This window comes from Zootoca vivipara, chromosome 11, assembly GCF_963506605.1.
Source record: "Zootoca vivipara chromosome 11, rZooViv1.1, whole genome shotgun sequence".
Classification (NCBI taxonomy): domain Eukaryota; kingdom Metazoa; phylum Chordata; class Lepidosauria; order Squamata; family Lacertidae; genus Zootoca; species Zootoca vivipara.
This window is the reverse complement of record NC_083286.1, coordinates 4668507-4688684: the sequence shown is the minus strand read 5'-3', so window position 1 is coordinate 4688684 and position 20178 is coordinate 4668507. Positions and strand designations below refer to the sequence as shown.

Here is a 20178-nt window from a genome sequence, read left to right as displayed (position 1 = left end):
CTATAAATGTGTTTTAAAAAATAAAAGTTGATAAAGCAAGTGACAAATAGGTAAGATAATAAATAATGGTAGGGGTGTTTGAACAGATCAGATCAATCTTTTTTTATATAGACTCATTTATTGTTATTACAGAATATTCATAAACAATTTTCAATATCTAAAAGGAAACTAAAATTTAACAACATCAATAAACACAAATATAGGAAAACACTGAGTACTTACTCTCATCTAAATGGCATTTTGCGCAAAAATGCACAAATGATTTTAAATTTAAAGCATAAAATTAAAATAATGATGTAAATGGAAAATATACTCTTTAAAAACAGTATATATTTTGACTGGGGGGAAATCATAGTTACAAGATTATTGTCAAAGTACTGTCAAAGCAACAGTGTTTAAATAAAGACAATTAAAACAACAATTTCCTTTGTATTTGTGCTTAGACTTCATTAGTGTATATTTTTAAAGGTACATTTAAGACACAATTGTAAAACAGCTACTATAATTTTTGCTTTTCTGCGGCAGTTAAACTTAAAGTGGCAGCATTTAACTTGATAATTCAGCAGAGAAAGTACATATTACTCTAACTGTCATCATCATCATCACTATCACTAATATGACACACAGTCCATTTTCTGCAGGCCTGTCTTTTCTGCCAGCATGGTAAGAGAAGAAAGAAGCAGAAGTGTTAGTTGAAGCTGGAAAGTTTAATTATTTGTTATTTTTAAAAATGCAAAAAAGAAAGATGAGATGTCACTTTTGAATTTTTAGTATGCAGAAGAATAATTTCAGTTAGTACAAATGTAATCCTATATTAACCACTCACTAAAGTTTATTTTTTCTATAAATATATGCAAATCTCAAAACCTATTGCTCAAAAAACTTTGGCACTTACAAAGCACAGTCAAAGCTGAACCATAGCTATCTGTACTATATAAAATCTACTCTATTTGTGTTTTCTATTTTTAGGCCATATAGATTTTATAAATTAAACTATAAAACAGGAAACCTGTGAGTAAGAGAGCTTTATTTACACTGATCTGCACACAGATTTGCTTAATACCTTGGAATGCATAGATAAGTCTCCACAGGCAGAGGAACTCTGCATATGAAAGTTTCTGTACTCATAAATTGCTGGTATCAGACATTATTCAGTTCCAGAACTACAATGTGTAAATCTGGTTTACAATAACTGCTTGGGTTTACCACAGCTGCTTCATCTTATGGTGGAGCACATGTAAGCACTCCATACATAAGCTGATCAAGCCACCTTGTGAGCCAATTTTACAACACTACATAAATAAATTAAGTACTGTGGGATAGGAGAAGATGGTGAAGTCCACCTCATCATTGGCCAGAATCATACCTGCCAAGTTCCTATCGGAGAAATAAGGGACCGGACCGGAAGTAGCAGACCGGAAGTAGCGCTGCCGCAATTTTGGAACTGGGCAGAGCATGCTCAGAAGCAACTTTTGATGCTGCTTTACCCAGTTCCAAAATGGCCGCCATGCCAGAAGTCGCACTGCAGCCATTTTGGAACCGGGCAGAGCTGCATCAAAAGTCGCTTCTGAGCATGCTCCGTCCAGTTCCAAAATGGCTGCCGCGCCAGAATAAACCGGGGGGAAACCAAAAAAATCTGTTTTTTCAGCTGGGAACAGCTGGAAAAATGCGGGTTTCCCGGGGAATATGGGAGACTTGGCAGCTATGGCCAGAATCCCCTTTGTTTCCCAGACTAAAATGAACAGTCAATTGTAATGATCCTAAATTGCTTCTCCCAGTAAATTGTCAGCAGGAAAGGGGTATCAGGACTGAGCCCAAGTGTCCATTTATCCAGTTCTAATATGTGATCACAACAGACTAAATCTAAGAGTACCGGTATATGTACTACTAGGGATGGTGGTGCCAATACCAGAGTTCCCTTCCTGCCAAAATCGCAGGTGAGTTATAGAATGTATTTCTATGTATGTCTCACTGTAGCCTCAAGTACAGTAAATCTACTTAGGGAAACCTTTATCTGAATAAGGAGTGCCTAAACTATTATAAAATCTATTAATTAAGCAAAAATACACCATTCTGACCAATGCTTGCACAACCACTTTCAAATAGTGGGACATGAACCGAGTGATTGAGGGATGTTCTCCATGCACATGGGGAAGCAGTTGCTCAATTACTTGGGAATATCCTCAAATTCCCATTTTTCACTATGAGGCCACAGATTTAACAATTTTGAACTTTCCAAAACTTTACAAAAAGGATCTGGGAGATGTTCTCAATTCAACTGTTCCAATTTATCAAACAAAGATGGAAAATAGTAACTACACAGTGGCTTGGTTCACACATTATGCTAAACCAGACTTAGCAGGTAGGCATGAGTATGTGGGCTCCCAGAGAGAATCTTGCAGCCAATTTGCTCCTTCCACCAGTAGTCTTTGTTCCTCAACATTTCTATACACTTATTTCTCACAACTAATAGCCACTATCATGTTTCAATTTCATGGTAAAATAAACCTCTTTATTTATTCATTTATCTTTTTAAATTGTTCTAGATAAAAACTAGTCAACAATGGCCAATATTCAAAATACTATGAGTTTTATAGACTATAAAAATAATTTTAAAATAAAATAAAAACCTGTATCGAAATAATATTTCAAATAAAGACTTCTATTAATATATAAATTTTCAAAAAGATGAAGCGCATTTCTTTTCATCTCAATATTTATTCTTTGTTGCATCCCTTCTCATTAAGGCATTTGTGTATGTTATATAGTTAAGGCTTTAGAAAACATTTTTTTAAAAAATGTTGTTGCTTTTCCCCACTACTTTGGATCTGTTATCCTACTTACACCCCCTCACACTGGCCATTTCTCAAATCTCTATTTTTATTCAACAATAAAAAATAGCACCTAGGATACCTAACTTGTACAATATCCAAGATCTCTGCAGTAAAAATCCCACACGCTAGGGTTAAAACGAAGTGAAATTAGCTGCAGTGACTGATTTTTTTGTTTTGTTTTTACATTCCTTCAAACCGAAGACTGCTATTTCAGCGGCCTCTCTAAGCTACATTTCTAATGCATATATTGAACTCTAGCAGCTTTCTTAGGTCTATTAAATATATCTGTCTTGCTATCACAGAGAAAATGAGAGGGACAATACAGGCTATTTGGAGCATGCAAAAATGTGCATCTATAGTTCTGTACACAGACACACATGCAACAGATAGAGAGAGAAGGATGCGCCAATAGACTGACTTATTCCCTGTTATTACGAAAGCAGATTATTATTTTCAAAAACTTAAATAAAAAATGTCAAATAATCTTGAAACCAATAGGTAACATGTACTGTTAAAGCAAATTCAAAAAATTGTCTCCACTGACTAACTACTAAAACATTCCTGAATGCATAAATTAGGAATAATTGTTCCTGATACTTTTTTTTAATGTTTAAGTATGAAAGAGGAGTGTATGTGCATGTAAAAAGTGTATTATATTACGTCTCCTTGAAGATTTAGTTTCTTCACCTGTAACATTTGACTTCCAGCACCGTCTCTTAATCTGTATGGTCGAATGACTCCATCCTCACCAAAGAAGCGGGGAGGACGCAAGCTCATAACATCTTCGGAAGCATTTGTAGCTCTGAGGGGGAGGAAAGTTAAGACCTTTGCATTACAGAAATAGAATAAATATTTTTTATGAATATTCTAAAACGTTTTAATAAATTATAAACATCCATATAAAACAAGGTTAAATAGCTAAGCAATACAAACTACTAGTCAGCTGTGACGGGTTTAACAGAGTAACACTGTCCCTGCTGCAGTGAGATCTCTGCTGCTTGCGCTGGTCAGGCCAGGGGGGAAGGCAGGGGAAAGGGTTGCTATGCCACCTCCATGGCTGGCACAGCAAAAAGGCTCAGGTGAGACCTGTTGCCATCACAAGGTGGCAGCAGGGCCAGCTCAGAATCCAGTGGATCCTTTGCCTCCTCCCCATTTCAGAGGTTTCCACTATCTGCCAGTCTTTGGGTGAGCATGCTGAGCCACTGGCTGAGAGAAGCATTATCCCAACCCACTCCAGCCCAACTGATTGCAACTAAAGATAGATAAGATATTATTTATTCTTCAAAATTGTTTCCTGGGGCCAGTGTTCTTTAGTGATTTGTTAATAAATATATTTGAAGAACACTGGCCCCAGGAAAGAATTTTGAAGAATTGTAAAATGACACACTGCCTTGGATAAATAGAACTATATTATTCTCGGTGTTGGCGTCCGCCCTGTGGAACACCCTCCCATCAATGTCAAGGAAATAAACAACTATCTGACTTTTAGAAGACATCTGAAGGGAGCCTTGTTCAGGGAAGTTTTTAATGTTTGATGTTTTATTCTGTTTTTAAACTGTTGGGAGCCACTCAGAGTGGCCGGGGAAACCCAGGTGGATTAATAATAATAATAATAATAATAAGCCATCTCTCTGGGTGGCTCCCAACAGTAGTAGTAGTAGTAGTAAAATTAGGGCTTAGGAGAGACAATGTGACAATGTTTATAGTCTCTATATTATAACCGCTGAAAGTTGAGGACCAATACCCTCTTGACTGAAAATTGGTAATACAGTGGTACCTCTACTTACGAATTTAATGCGTTCCGAACACACATTCGTAAGTTGAAAAAATTTGTAAGTCGAATCCAATAGGAATGCATTGGGAGAAAAAATTCGTAAGTCGAAGCAACCCTATCTAAAAAATCATAAGTAGAAAAAATCCTATCTAAACAGCATCCAAGATGGCGGACGGAGCTCCATTCGTAAGTAGAGGTACCACTGTATACTTTAATAGGAAGTGGCCCCACAAATAAATGTATTTTTACTCAAAAGAAATAACCATTTCAAGGAGAATTCACAGGACTCCAGTCCTGACAGTCAAACAATATGAATGTATTTTAAAAACTATGTTTAGAACTAGCTAATTTCTTTTAAAAGAAAAATCTTGATCAATGCTCATAACGTAGTCTGTGGCAGACAGACTCTCTTCCCCACACTACTTTCCCCACTGAGAGTCTCCTCTCACCCCCTACTCCAGTTTCCACTTACACCAACAACCTTCAGGAAAATAGTAGCTTGGGGAGATATATTAACCAGCAAGGGCACCATTTCTGGAAAATGTATCAATATAAGTAAACAACTAAGGAATAAAAGCGGAATGACGAAACGAAAAAACCACAATGTGTGTGTCAGAGGTTCTTGTGGCTACTCTTGAGTAACGACGCTCCACACCTGCTTGTCTTTAAGGTGTTTTTATTGTGCATTTTATTTATAGTGCAAAGAGTCTGGAAAACATGTTTGCTTAGTCTGAGTCAGAACCTTGCAATGGCTTCTTTCTGTTTCGCGCCCAACGTAACAGCTTGGGAACCCCAAAGCGCCTCCCTCTCGTCCTACGGGGTGCCGTGTGCCTCAATTCAGGCGTCGGGGGGAAGGGCCGTCCTTCTGACTGCTCTCCCGTCATTTCCTCGCCAGCTGCCTCTTTCTCTGCTCGGTGTTGAGGCTCTTTTATGCTGCTAGAGCCTCTTCCCTCCCTCTCTGCTTCCTGTAATCTGATCCGCTACTGGATTTACTGCTCTGAGAGGAACTCGACCTGATGAGGGGGGGCTGTTCCCTATAAGCCCTCCCCCTTACAGTGTGGAAAAACAAAGAACTGTAAAACTAAAATGATGATAAGGTAAATCTAAAGAAAAAAAGGGGGTTCAGAAACTAGTAAAAAATTTACTAGTCAGGAACGCCGGGAGGAACATACTGCCTGCATCTAGACAGGAGGAAAACCTGAGGGAGTCCAGCCTGCTTCCCATAAGTCTTTGCTGCTGTTTAGTGTCTCCCGACAGGGTGAAACCCTTTCCATTGAATATGATGCCCCTCAAACTAAAACTAGCTCCAGTAGGTTCAGGTAGAAAGCACATGGAAGTAAGATCAAACTTAGTAGGTCTCTAAGGTGCTACTGGACAATTTTTTATTTTATTTTATATTTCTAGCTCCAGTAGGTGTATTTCCCTTAGCATGGGTGTACCAAGAGCCAGTGGAGATCTGATTAATCAAACAGTACTTTTCCTTCCTTCCTTCCTAGCAGCAGCAGCATGGAATGCTGGGAAAGAACACTGAGAGCAGGGGGGCCTGAATATCTCTATTATGGGGGAGGCTCTCTCACAACAAAAGAAAATAAAACACACTGGTACAAAATGGTTCATAACAGCAAATTTCGCATAATTCTCTTCGTATGCTATGCTTTTTTTCCCTTTGTAGTTTTTACTGGTATGAACTATGACAATCTGAAGGCACAGTAAGAAAAGATTGGAGTAAGAGGTAAGGGTTGTTGTTTTTTAGTAAAACTTTTTTGAAAAGGCAAAAAGGAATAAAGGAGAGGGAAATACTGTACAGAGAAAAGAAAGAACCTGAGCTCAAAAGACAAATAAATAGTGTACTGTAGAGTAGAAAAAAACACATATGCCTTGGGAAATGACAGGAACTAAAGTGAAGGAGTCCAAAGGGCAGGGCACATGCAACTTAGCTAACCCCAACATGTGCCTGTTTTGGATAAATTACAGAACACAACTGTCTACATGGATGTTTCCTATGCCAAGCTGAGAAACATACAGTAACACACAATTACAATATTTAAAATTATATTATTTCAAGTACTTCTATTCCAAGCTAATAATATGTTAAATATTTAGGGGAAATATTTCAAGCAAAAGTAATACAAGTATTATAAAATGAAATTATCATGGGTGCAACTGCTGATTTTTTAAAAAAGAAGTTGATCTCATTTTATTTAAAGTACCTGTGTTATCAGTGCTGATAATTTTATTAAGGAATGTTTAAATAAAATTACTGATCAAGGGCTGAAATGTGAATAGTATGGCACAGTCACTTTGTGATGGTGGTGATCACAAATAATGGTAATAAATACATTCTTACCTTTTAATTCCCTGAAAGGTGCTGCTAGCCATATCTATTATTCCTCCAGTGGGTCTTGCTACAGCTCCCACTAATCCTTTCCCAACGCCTTTGAAGAAACCTGTTGCTCCTTCTTTCTGGGCTCCTAGAAAACAATGACAGCAGCAAACAACAAAACATGAAATAGAATCACAGAATTGTAGAGTTGGGAAGGACTGTGAGGATCATCCAGCCCAACCCCTTGCAATGCAGGAATATGCAGCCGTCCCATACGGGGATTGAACCTGCAACCTTGGTGTTATCAGCACCACACTCTAACAAATAAATGAACATCTTTTTAAAGAAAGCATCTCTTTATGATTTGCTACAATTAAGGCTGAGGTGTGAGTTATTTCATAAACTTTTCCAGCTTAAAGGAGGGCTGTGGGAGAGGAAGAGTACAGTATAAAAGGTTTCACAAAATGCACGTGTCAGGGAAGGTTCTAGCGGTGAACATTCCCTGACTACCAAACTTGAGAGGCACCAAGGCTCAGACAGCATCCTAGAGCCATTACTGCAATCTGAGACAGACACTCAGGGGGAGGGGGAGGGAGAAGTGTCCAGCGAGGAGATGGCCCGCCCTTTCAAGTTCAAGCCTGAATTGAGAAATTCCAGGGCCTTACCTTCCAAGTTCCGGACTGCAGAATCCGGGACCGGCAGCCATTTCACACCGGAAGTTGCGTCGATGTAACTTCCGGTATCGCTTTGCCTTACTATGGGCACCCAAAATGGCTGCCGCCGGCTTCGAAAATCGCTTGTGCGCATGTCAGGAAGTGCTCCGACGCAACTTCCGGTGACGCTCCACCCATCTATGGGCACCAAAATGGCCGCCGCCAACACCGGAAGTGACGTCTATGCACTTCCGGACATGCGTACATGCGGCTTTTGAAGCTGGCGGCGGCCATTTTTGGTGCCCATAGAAGGGCAAATCGGAAAGAAAAAAAAAGGCCGCCGGCAGGAGAAAATAACGGAGAAAAACGGGAGACGAAGTGATACGGGGGACCACCGGGAAAAGGTAAGTAAAAAGGGGGTTTTCCCGGGGAAAACGGGAGACTTGGCAGCTATGTCCAGGGCATGTAAACGTAAAGGGAGGAGATTCGGAGTCCCACGGTTGTTATGTTGGGGGAGGAGCAGGCAAGGGGCATTGGGGGAATCTGTGTCAGATTGAGCAGACATGTGTTCTTGAAATTAGAATTGCACTGTATATATCAGGCACAAATAAAAGTCTTAAAGACAGAATGGCTGTGGAACTCGTCTCTCAGCAGTAGCCAGAAACGATCCGTGACAGCATGCCTCCTGCATCACTGAGGATATCTGGATCCAAATCATAGTGCAAACAGTACTTCAGTCTGGCCCTGAAGTTAAAGGAATAAGGGGGAAATATTGTCCCAACAGCAGCAGGGAATGTGGTAAGTGCTGGTAATGGTGGAAAAACTTCACCCCTCTCTGTAAGTTCTCCTAAATATTATCAAAATGCACTCCCATCCAATCACAGCCTGCAAACTGGTAGATAGACAGGAGGCTGTTTTGGCTTAGCGCTAATTAAAATTATGACACACCATTATAACAATTGTAAACACACATTATTTTTTCTTTTTTGCTTCATTTGTCAGCAGCAAGTAAAAAGTAGCTTGTTTGTTTTTCACATAAAGTACATCTCAGCAAATAGCAGCTTTAGGTTCAAATAACACAGTACGAACTTAGAGAACGATCATACCTCTTATTGGCTTTGTTACTATTCCTGTTATTCCACTGACAAAACCCTGTAAGTTAAAACAAAATGGTATCTCAATTTTGTTCTCAAAATGGATTTCTCAGTGTGATTTAAGACTGCAAAGTTGATTATATAATAATAATAATTTATTATTTATAACCCCCCCCCCCAAAAAAAATCTGGCTGGGTTTCCCCAGCCGCTCTGGGTGGCTTCCAGCAAAATATTAAAATACAATAATTCATCAAATATTAAAAGCTTCCCTAAACAGGGCTGCCTTCAGAAGTCTTCTAAAAGTCAGATAGTTGTTTATTTCTTCAAAGGTAGCCCCACATAGAGCGTATTGCGGTAGTCCAAGCAGGAGATAACCAGAGCATGCACCACTCTGGCAAGACAGTCCGTGGGCAGGTAGGGTCTCAGCTGGCGTACCAGATGGAGCTGGTAGACAGCTGCCCTGGACACAGAATTGACCTGTGCCTCCATGGACAGCTGTGAGCCCAAAATGACTCCCTGGCTGCACACCTGGTCCTTCGGAGGCACAGTTACCCCATTCAGGACCAGGGAGTCCTCCATACCCACCTGCCCCTTGACCCCAAAAAACAGTACTTCTGTATTGTCAGGATTCAACCTCAATCTGTTAGCCACCATCCATCCTCCAACCACCTCCAGGCACTCACACAGGACCTTCACCGCCTTCGCTGGTTCTGATTTAAAAGAGGTAGAGCTGGGTATCATCCGCATATTGATGAACACCCAGCCTAAACCCCCTGATGATCTCTCCCAGTGACTTCATGTAGATGTTAAAAAGAATGGGGGAGAGGACAGAACCCTAAGGCACCCCACAGGGGTCTAAACACTCATTTGCCAAAGTACTGGAGCAGGCATAGGCAAACTTTGGCCCTCCAGATATTTTGGAACTACTTCTTCTTTGGCGATCACTCGTAGCCGAGTAAGATTGTCTTCCATAAACAAGATGTTGGGTTTTTGGAAAACGCCTGTGCGTGATTTTGTTTTATGTGTGTAGATCAGTGCACGCTGACCAAAACAGTCTTCACAGTAAGGCTCTGTTCCGATGGCATGAAGTAGTCACAACTTTTTTTCCCATCATCCATAGCTAACAGGACCAGTGGTCAGGGATGATGGGAATTGTAGTCGCAAGACATCTGGAGGGCCAGTGTTTGACTATGCCTGTATTGGACCATAAAGACAATGGAGACTGAATTCATAATATAAACTTTCACTTACTCTAAATCATAGCCAATATTTTCAATCTTACCTTAATGAGAGCATGGATCAATAGCAAATGGTGTGGTGGGGCCAGCTCCCCTGACCTCCTGACTGTTGAGTCACTGCTGTTTGCACCTACACTATTTGCATTACACCAAACTCCCCACTGCTGTGCCTCTTCCCTCTTTTGCAAGGGAGCAGCAGCAATGCTGTCAGAAACCCATTGTGTTCCCTTCTGGTGTGAATGAGAATAAAATTTATGCAGCTTGTGACTGCAACTCTGCTATCTGCCAAAGAACTAATGTTGGAACCATTTAACCTATCAATATTAAAATATGTTATGTGATGTTTCTTACAGATACCAAGCCTTTTCCACCACGAGTGATACCCTCTTTCAGGCCAGTAGGCTGTTTATTCATGGCTTCCCTTCGCTTCTGCTGATAGTCTTCATCCATAGTTATTGCTGCTACTCCTTTAGCCATAGCACCAGTTATTCTTGATGCAGCACCAGCTAATCCACCTATTAGCATAAGAGATTTAATGAAAAATATTCAATGTTTTAAAGAGTAAAACATGCTAAGATTACTTTTGCAGCTTTTACCTAGGTGTAAACAAACTGACTGCTTACCAACAGCACCACCAACTAGGGCTTTAAGACCCAGTGCCATTCCTTCTACAAACTCTTCTGGACCCTGGATAGCCCCCTAAGAAGAAGAAAGACAAATATCTTTTAAATATTTTGATTGATAACCTACTGCCAATTCTTTTCTGCCAAGAAGAATAGAATTGTAGAGTTGGAAGGGATCTCTAGGGTCATCTAATCCAACCCCCTGCAATGCAGGAATCTCAGCGAAAGCATCCAGGGCAGATGGCCATCCAACCTTCCAAGGGAGACTGTTCCACTGTTGAACAGCTCTTACTGTCAGAAAGCTCTTCCTGATGTTTTAATTGAATCTTCCATGTGACAGCCCATCAGATATTTGAAGATGGGTATCATATCAATCTCCTCTTTTCCAGGCTAAACATACCTCTTTCAACCTTCCCCCATACGCCTTGGCTTCCAGACCCTTGATCATCTCAGATGCCCTCTGTGGCACACATTACAGCTTATCCATATTCTTCTTAAATTGTAGTGTCCAAAATTGGACACAGCATTCCAGGTGTGATCTGACCAAGGCAGAATAGAGTGGTACAAATACTTCCCTTGATCTGGACACTTCTGTTGATGCAGCCTAGAATAGCATTAGCTTTGTTTTTGCTACTGTATCACACTGTTGACTCATGCTAAGCTTGTGGTACTCCAAGATCCCTAGCTCCTCACTCCTCAAATATTTATAGAGAGTCCAATTTAGCGGTTTGTTGTTTAGTTAAGTCGTGTACGACTCTTTGTGACCCCATGGACCAGAGCATGTCAGGCACTCCTTTTTTAAAAAATTATTTTTATTAAGATTTTTCAACATATAAACAAGAAAAAAGAGAGAAAAAAGAAACAACATTCTCCTATAACATATATCATCTTCAACCATCCAACTTTAAGAAGGAAAAAGTAAAAAAGAATAATTGACAATAAAAATAAGAATAAAGATCAGCATTCCAATATCCTAATTTCATAGTTGTCTAGGTTTGTCATCGCCTTTCTCCCAAGAAGCAGGTGATTCAATACTGCCCTCTCCACATGGATATAAACTGTTTTCCAGTGGAATTTTTTGAAATCAACCTTCAAGTAGAGTATGTTCAATCTTGCATAAGTGAAAGCATGTCTGTATTTTGGAACTGTTGAATTTTGCAAGTATGGTGTCAATGTGTCAAGGAGACTAGGTGAGAAATAATCATACTATGGACAACATTTCCTTATGGTGGCCAAATTATTTTGTCGTTCAATGTCATATAGGCACTGTCCAATTAAATTCTTTGCTTTGCTGAAGCCCAATGCTAATCATTGTTGTGGTGATAAACCAGAGGAATAAAGCTTTTGGATGACAAATTTTAGTCCAGGTGCTTTCATGACAGTCTTGCAATACTCTAAAGGACATCTACCACAAATTAGTTCCTTCCACAGTTATTAGGCCTTCGAAAAAACTCAGCATCTTTCTACACTTTTGGCAGAATTTTATGTGATGTGGCTGTTGGCTTCCACTGTAAGTATTTACACACTAGTACAGCCTGTCTTAGATTGCCTTGAGGAAAAACTAGGTGGAGAACACACCTGGTAAGGTTCATAGAAGAATGCTTCAACTCCTTCAGACAAGTCTCTTATGAATCCAAATGGATTGCCCAAAACATCCAGTCCAAGAATAAGAACATACATTTGCTTAATAGCCTAAAATGCAAATAAACATGTTATAGAAAATATATATTTAAAACATATAATTTCAATCTACAAATGAATCTACAAATAACTCATTTTTGTGAGTCTGTCTACGCAGCTATTTATTATTATTAATTAAATTTGTATACTACCCTTTAGCCTATGCTCCCAGGGTGGTTCACAACAGAAAAATACAAAACGAGAATACAAAATATATAATAAAATGACTACAAACCCCCAAATCCCTCCCACAAGCACGTTTTAAAATCCATAGAACCATCCAAATGCCTGGTTAAAGAGATTTTTGGGGGCCTGGCTGGCACCTAAAGTTATGTAATGAAGGTGCCAAGCAAAATGGTCAATTCATGTTAGGTTCATGATATACTAACCTGCTTTGAATAATGCATAACTACAGCCCACTGCAGTTGCTCTGTAGTACAAAAGTGGTAGTTGAGCTCAAAGAATGCCAATCTAGAACAAGTAAATTACATTTATAAGGCAAAATAAAATATATACTGTATGTAATATTTTAATTAAAATTAACTGAGTGAATATTCTACTTACTTAAGAACAACATCCTGCACATCTGTGAGTGTGGCCCCAATACTCTTTAACAAGAGGTTTAAGGACTGAACTGGAATTAGCTCCTTGCGTGTCTCTCCCTTGTTGCTATCTTCTGGAGGAGTGCTAAGTGAAAAACTTAAGTGCAACTGAAATGAAAGGGGGGGAAAGAAAATATGGAAAACACCAGTAGTATGTGGGATGCTACCTTAGACTTATATCTTACATATAAGTCAGCTTGTTAAGAATGTTTACCTCTGTATTGTACAAAAATATAAACCATAAACTAGTATGGTACAAAGTGTATGACTAGGACTATGGATATGAGGTTTCAAATCCTCATATCCTTGGGGTAAGGATATATATAGCTGGATATATCTCTCACTAGATGTCCTGGGGTGCTTCCATACGAGAGCTGTCGTGCACTTTTGAGGCACTGGTCTTGCAAGATCAGCTGCAGCAATACTAAAACTATTATTATTATTTATTAAATTTGTATGCAGCCCTTCAGATAAAGATCGCAGGGCGATTCGCAACATTAAAATATAAAATGAGAATACAAAATACATAATAAAATAAAAACAAACCAATAACTCCCCTTCCACAAACATATTTAAAAGGCCATAGAATGTTAATCAGCCCAAGGCCTAGTGACAGAAAAATGTTTTCCCCTGGTACCTAAAGACATCTAATGAAGGCACCAGGCGTGCCTCCCTGGGGAGAGCATTCCACAGATGGGAAGCCACCACAGTAAAGGCCTGTTCTTCTGTTGCCACCCTCCACACTTCTCATGGAGGGGGCACACAAAGAAGAGCCTCAGGTGATGATTGCAGGGCGTGGGTTGGTTCATATGGGAAATGGAGGACCTTGAGGTATTGTGGTCCTGAGCCATTTAAAGGCTTTATAGGTTAAAACTAGCACACTGAATTAGGCCTGGAAACTAACTGGCAGCCAGTACAGTCAGGCTAGAATCTGTGTAATATACTCAAACCGACTTGCCTTGGTGAGCAACCTGGCCACTGAATTCTGCTCCAATTGAGGTTTCCAAAGTGTCTTCAGGGGCAGCCCTAATCTAACCCAGAGGTTACCAGACCATAGACAGAAGTTAGGCTACCCTGGCCAGGTAAGAGGCACAGCTGAGCCACCAGTTGAAGCTGATGGAAGGCACTCTGCGTTACCAAGCCCATCCCAAATGACAGCAAAGGATCCAGGAACACCCCCAGGCTGCGTACCCACTCCTTCAGAGGGAGTGTAGCCCCATCAATAGCAGACATCTCCCATCCATCAGGCGGTACAGAACCACCCCCTAACAGTGACTCAGCCTTATGTGGATTGAGCTTTTGTTTGCTGGCTCTCATCCAGTCCTTCACTGAGGCAAGACAATGGTCCAGCACATCCACTGCCTCACCTGCAGATGTAAAGGAGAAGTAGAACTGTGTGCCATCAGCATATTGCCGACATACTCCGAGACTCCATCTAACCCCGCTCAGTGGTTACATGTAGATGGTAAATAGCAAAGGGGATAACATTGAACTCTGAGGAATGTGACATTGAAGGTTCTACAGGACCAAAGAGCATTCCCCAAGCACCATCCACTAGAAACAACCATCCAAGTAGGACTGGAACCACCACAAAGTAGTGCCAGCTACCCCTAACTTGGGCAGCCCCTCCAGAAGGATACAATGGTTGATGATATTGAAAGCTACTGAGAAGTCGAGGATAATTAACAGGGACATATTTCCCCTGTTTCCCTCCAGACAAAACTCATCATACAGTGTGACCAAAGCAATTTCTGTGCGAAAACTGGGCTTAAACCCTGACTGAAATGGATCTAGAAAAATCAGTTTCCTCCATGATCTGGTCCATGATCACCTGCTCAAGAACCTTGCTGAAAAAGGGGAGATTGGCAACTGGCTTACTGGCAACTGAATCTAGTTACTTAGACTTTCCGAATCCAAGGAGGATTTCTTAAGGAGTGGTTTTACCAGTGCTTTTTTAAATCACTGATCAACATTTAAACACAATAGCATTTTAACTCTATTTAAATTATAAAGGTAAAAGTGGGTATTACGAACCAATAATCTCAGGCTTAAAGTGAGATCTTGTATTTATTCAGAAGTGAACCCCTTTCAAAACCCCTGTACTATGTGGGTAGGATTGAAGCCTTCTCTAGCCAACCAGCATTAGAATATGAATCAAAGTAGTCTTAAAAGAGCTAGTTTGGCTTAATGTTTAAACATGCTGTAGGGTGCTCAGAGCTTAATTTTTTTGGGGGGGGGGAGATGAGGTAAAGGGCTAGAAATTCAAATATACACACAAGAGTCGCTCTGTCAAGGAATCAGAATCTGAGTCCGCTCTGTCCAGACTGTCCCTCCTGTCCTTTTGGGGCACGTCTCCCACAGCAGCAACGGGCATTGACTCCAACTTAAAAAGGGGCAGTGTCTGTAGCAACATGTGCAGCACAGATTCCCAGCCTTCTTCCGGTAGAAGGGTTGTGAATGCATTATTGCTCAAAGGAAGGGCTATGGATGTACAAAAATCACTGCAGTTGGGCTGTTTGTAGGTAGAGTATGAATGGGCTGGAAGCTGTGCTCCATTCTGGGGTTTCATGCATTAATATAATCACCTTAATCTTCACTCTTGTTCATTGGCTGCGTATTTAAATATCCAAACATAACAGTTTTGACATACACATACCTTGATTGGAGAAATATGAAAATATTCATATAGGCTGATTTGTGATGTGTCTGTTGATGATATATTCTTCAATTCCTCGTGTACAGATTCTACATCCTTTTTGAAGAGTTCTATCTGTGAAAATAATAATAATAATAATAATAATAATAATAATAATAATAATAATATAGTACTTAGAATCATAGAGTTGGAAGAGACCACAAGGGCCATCCAGTCCAACCCCCTGCCAAGCAGGAAACACCACCAAAGCATTCTTGACATATGCCTGCCAAGCCTCTGCTTAAAGACCTCCAAAGAAGGCGACTCCACCACACTCCTTGGTAGCAAATTCCACTGCCGAACAGTTCTTACTGTCAGGAAGTTCTTCCTAACTTGTGCCCCGCCCATTTGGCTGGGTATCCCCAGCCAGTCTGTGCGGCTTCCAACAAGAGATTAAAAATACATTAAAAGACCAGTCATTAAAAACTTCCCTAAACAGGGACTTCTGGTCTGCTGCAGAGGAAATGGTGGCATGCTCTGTGTCATCTGAGTAAAGGACAACACGGTTCTGGCTGATAGGGCTCCGGGGCAAGTGCCAGGGCTAGGCGCCCCCCCCCAAAACCACGGACGAGTGGGGACCCCAGGGGTCCAGCAGAGTGTCAGAGAACTTGCCGGAACCCCGATCTCACTGCTGCCCTACAGCCGAAGCCACATGCTGTCACCATAAGCAGTGGATTTTCCAATTAGAGGTAAAGATCAAATAAAGCTTTAAAGAGTAAGTTAGGTTTAAATTTATTGATTTGGCAAAACAGAAGCAAAAACGGAAGTCAGCTTCTGTTTTCTGTGGACAGGCTCTGCCAGGGGACTTTTTGTGAATGGGAGAAGAGCACAGTAGTAGCAGCTAATAGACTATTTAGCAACTTTGAAATACAAGAGATTTCCCTTCTTTTGGATACATATTGGATACAATTATGTCTGGTTGCTCTTCAATAAAGTAACTTGGAGATACATGTTGACAGTTGGGCAGAGATACAATTTGACAGACTGAGTGATATCTAGCAGAGCAGCAAAAGACTCCTGTTTGAAAAGAGGTTTGGAAATACAGGAATCAAAACTTTAAACCCTGGAACTTGGAGGCACAAACCCAAGCTAGCAGGAGAACTCTCTACCTATTTCGGGGGAAGAATCTCCCAGAAAGCGAAGAGAACCTGGAACAGCTGGAGTTGGGTTGGATCAAAAGTGCTTACTAAAGACTAGGGATTTTATTGCAATACTATCTACCAGTAATTCCCTGACGCTTTTGGAAGCACACCTCTTGAATCTTTAAATCTGGAATTTGGATCATAATATATCATAACATACTGGATTATTAACATTTTGGAGAAGGACAACCGTGACTTCAAAGAATGGGAACTTTTTACAAACTATTTAAAAAGACATAAAAAGGATTTGGACTCCTTGGCAGGATTTGAATAAACATCCACAATTTATTAGTAGAACACATGATAGATAAGGCAATGATAAGTACAATTTTATAACATGAAGAAAACAATATGTACAAACAAACCAGAGAGGGGAGCTGAGGGAAGCCCTTAGAGGGTGGGAGAGGGAGGGACGAGAAATTGTAATTGGCTATTTATTGGCAATTTGTATTGTTTTAAAAATATTTTTTAAATAAAAATATTTAAAAAAACAAAAAACTAAACAGGGCTGCCTTCAGATGTCTTCTAAAAGTAAGATAGTTGTTTATTTCTTTGACATCTGTTGGGATGGCATTCCACAGGGTGGGTGCCACTACTGAGAAGACCCTCTGCCTGGTTCCCTTTAACTTTGCTTCTCACAGTGAGGGAACTGCCAGAAGGCCCTTGGTGGTGGACCTCAGTGTCCGAGCAGAATGATGGGGTGGAGATGCTCCTTCAGGTAAACTAGGCCAATATTAACTTAAAACCTTTCTTAAAGGTAAAATATACACTACCAGTTTTATGGCAAATGGAATATATAGCTATTCTGTTGATTTTAAAGAACCTTCTGGGTTGATGTCAATGTGTAGAAATATTTCATGTTCTATTTCTTATTTGATGACAGTGTTTGACCTTGTTAATATGTCCAATGTAGCACATGTTCCATATTTCTCATTAAGCACCATTTGGTACAAAATATTCAATACAGTATATGAAAAAATTGAGCCCACACATATTATGGTTTGTTGCTTTTTAACTCCATTGAACAACAATTCGTACCTCTTGCTCTTTGGGCACTTCATCTGCAAGTGTAAAGAAATCAGCCAATGCATAAAGAAAACCAAGATCTAATCGGAGATCCATCTCTTGAATTAGGACCTTAAAATACCTGCAAAAGAGTTTAAAACTGTCACATTGCAGCAGCTTTTTTGTTTTTGTTTTGTTTTGTTTTGTTAGTAATGTCTTTGTCTTTAAAATCCACAAGTTCATAAAAATATATAAAAAAATCTAGTAATGAAAGACATTAAAGTACAAACTTATGCACATTTGGGCAGATATTACTTCCACACTGTTCAATGGGGCTTATTCCTAATATGGAGTACACATGATTATAGGCCAAGTGATTTTAAAAAGTTTGATTGGTACTTACCTGGGTTGGGTAACATCCCTTGTCATGTGACAAGGCAGGAGCCAAGAATTCTGGGAAGTGGACTGTCCTATCTCCAGTTTACACCTTCACCAAGCTCGACAGTCACCAGAGTCTCGTGTGAAGGAAAAGTTAGGAAAGCATACAGCAAAGAAGCACCCACTTCCCACAACTAATGAACCTTAAAACTAACAACTGTAATGCAGATATTACTTTGACCCCTTTGTAGTCCATATTAGGGAGAAGCCCAAGTGCATGCATGACACCCTCACAAATCTACGCTTCAGATAAGCACCAATTGTACTAGTGATACCTCGGTTTTTGAACAGCTTAGTTCCCGAACCACTTGGATCTCGAATGCTGCAAACCCAGTAGTGTTCCAGTTTGCGAACTTTCCTTCAAAAGCCAAACGTGCTCCGTTTTGAGTTCTGAGCTTCCGTTTTTACTGTTGCGCTGCTAATTTGCATCCCCCCATTGTAATTCAAGTCTGTCGTTTGCGATTGCAGTGTCCTGAGGTGATATTTGGAGCTTATTATTTGGTAGTTTTGTTTTTGCTTTTTATTTTGCATTTTTTGTTTTTGAGGCTTTTTCAGTTAATTTTTGTGACTGTGTAGAACCCAGTTCAGCTACTGATTGATTGACTGTGTGACTGTGGAAATGGATAAAAGCCCCCCATCCAAACCTATCTATCATCAGTGCAGGTAAGAAAAAATGTAATTTTAATTTTTATCATCTACAATACTATTTTATTTATTTTATAGTGCAGTACATTGATTACTGCTTTCATTGCATGGATCAATGGTATCATTAGATAGTAAAATCCATGTTAAATTGCTGTTTTAGGGGTTGTTTTTAAAAGTGTGGAATGCATTAATCCATTTTGCATTACTTTCTATGAGAAAGTGCGATTTGGTTCTGGAACACTTTGGTTTTGGAGCAGACTTCCGGAATGCATTAAGTTTGAGAACCAGGGCACCACTGTATGTTTATGGTGTCATGCAGGCACTGGGTTGGGATATACCGCAGCTTTCCCAATTAGAGCAAAAACAAACATTAGAGGACTCTACTTCCAACAAAGACCAACAGGTCTATTTTGTAGGGCCTGGTAAAGGTAACAGAAAGTAGCAGAAGTTGCTGCCAATCTAGTGGAGTGCACTATCAGATTAGCTGGAACAGGGCAACTTTAGGGTGCCATAAATTAAACAAACACAAGCCCTAGTCCACCAAGATAGAGTAGCAGAAATAACCTTCCCCAATGTAAGCATGTGAAAGGATATAAACAGAGCATGGGTATGTGTGATGTCTTTTGTCCTGGCTAAAAGCACTTCTAACATCTAAAGAGTGTTATGCCTTTTCCAGAGGATGGGAAGGATATGGGTAGAAAGTTGGAAGTACAAGTTCCTGCGGTGCCTTATGGCTGCTTACACGTTGGGGTGGGGGGTGGCGATGGCAATTGTGGATTGGTGGACCTGGCACTGTATTGGAGATGATAAATGGACTAAATCATTAGACAAGAGCCAATAAAAACTTTTAAAATCTGTTCCAGGACTCGAGGAGACAATAAGAAGCCCCTTGCATTGCCCAGTTGCTGAGGCTGAGTACTAGGATTTCCTAGGGGAAAACTGTTTCTGAAAAGCCCGCAAATTCATCCACCTCAGAAGAGGAAGAATGAAAAGCACTAAACAATTCCTCTGATGGTGGAGGTAATCCCCACACATTTAGCCGGGATTGTGCCCTAGGTACTTCAGAAGACATTGCAGCCTTTCACAGAGGGAGAGGGGGAACAGAGGTAGATCTTACCGGGTCCCCCAGTTCTTGCTTCTATATCAGTACAGTGTGCCCCTTTCTGCCTGTGCAATGCCTCTTCAGCAGAGTCTACGTGCTCAGACTAGCTTTCCTTGTATCCACGAGAGGGTTCAGGTACCATTACCGCTACCAGCTCCTGCTCTGATGCCATTTATGGGTAGAGCGGAGAAAAAAAATCAATAACATAGCCCTTCAGCAGAGCTAAGGCTATACAGTCATACCTCGGTTTAAGTACCCTTCGGTTTGAGTACTTTCAGTTTAAGTACTCCGCAGACCTGTCTGGAACGGATTAATCCACTTTCCATTAC

General features: G+C 40.4%; 1 protein-coding gene across 5 annotated transcripts in view; it reads right to left on the bottom strand.

The window, feature by feature from the left end:
* Positions 1 to 20178, bottom strand: part of VPS13A (vacuolar protein sorting 13 homolog A) — a 167812-nt gene that overhangs the window by 17313 nt on the left and 130321 nt on the right. For 4 of the 5 annotated variants that reach the window (XM_035100322.2, XM_035100323.2, XM_035100324.2 and 1 more), the window contains 10 exons: positions 17698 to 17806; positions 15479 to 15592; positions 12785 to 12930; positions 12610 to 12691; positions 12119 to 12232; positions 10541 to 10616; positions 10269 to 10432; positions 8691 to 8736; positions 6956 to 7079; positions 3522 to 3636 (listed from right to left, as the gene is read on the bottom strand). In XM_035100322.2, the coding sequence (XP_034956213.1) occupies positions 3522 to 3636; positions 6956 to 7079; positions 8691 to 8736; positions 10269 to 10432; positions 10541 to 10616; positions 12119 to 12232; positions 12610 to 12691; positions 12785 to 12930; positions 15479 to 15592; positions 17698 to 17806 (1090 nt within the window). Of the gene's footprint in view, positions 1 to 3521; positions 3637 to 6955; positions 7080 to 8690; positions 8737 to 10268; positions 10433 to 10540; positions 10617 to 12118; positions 12233 to 12609; positions 12692 to 12784; positions 12931 to 15478; positions 15593 to 17697; positions 17807 to 17841; positions 20012 to 20178 lie in introns of those variants that run through there. The other variant, XM_035100325.2, reaches the window with a different exon arrangement.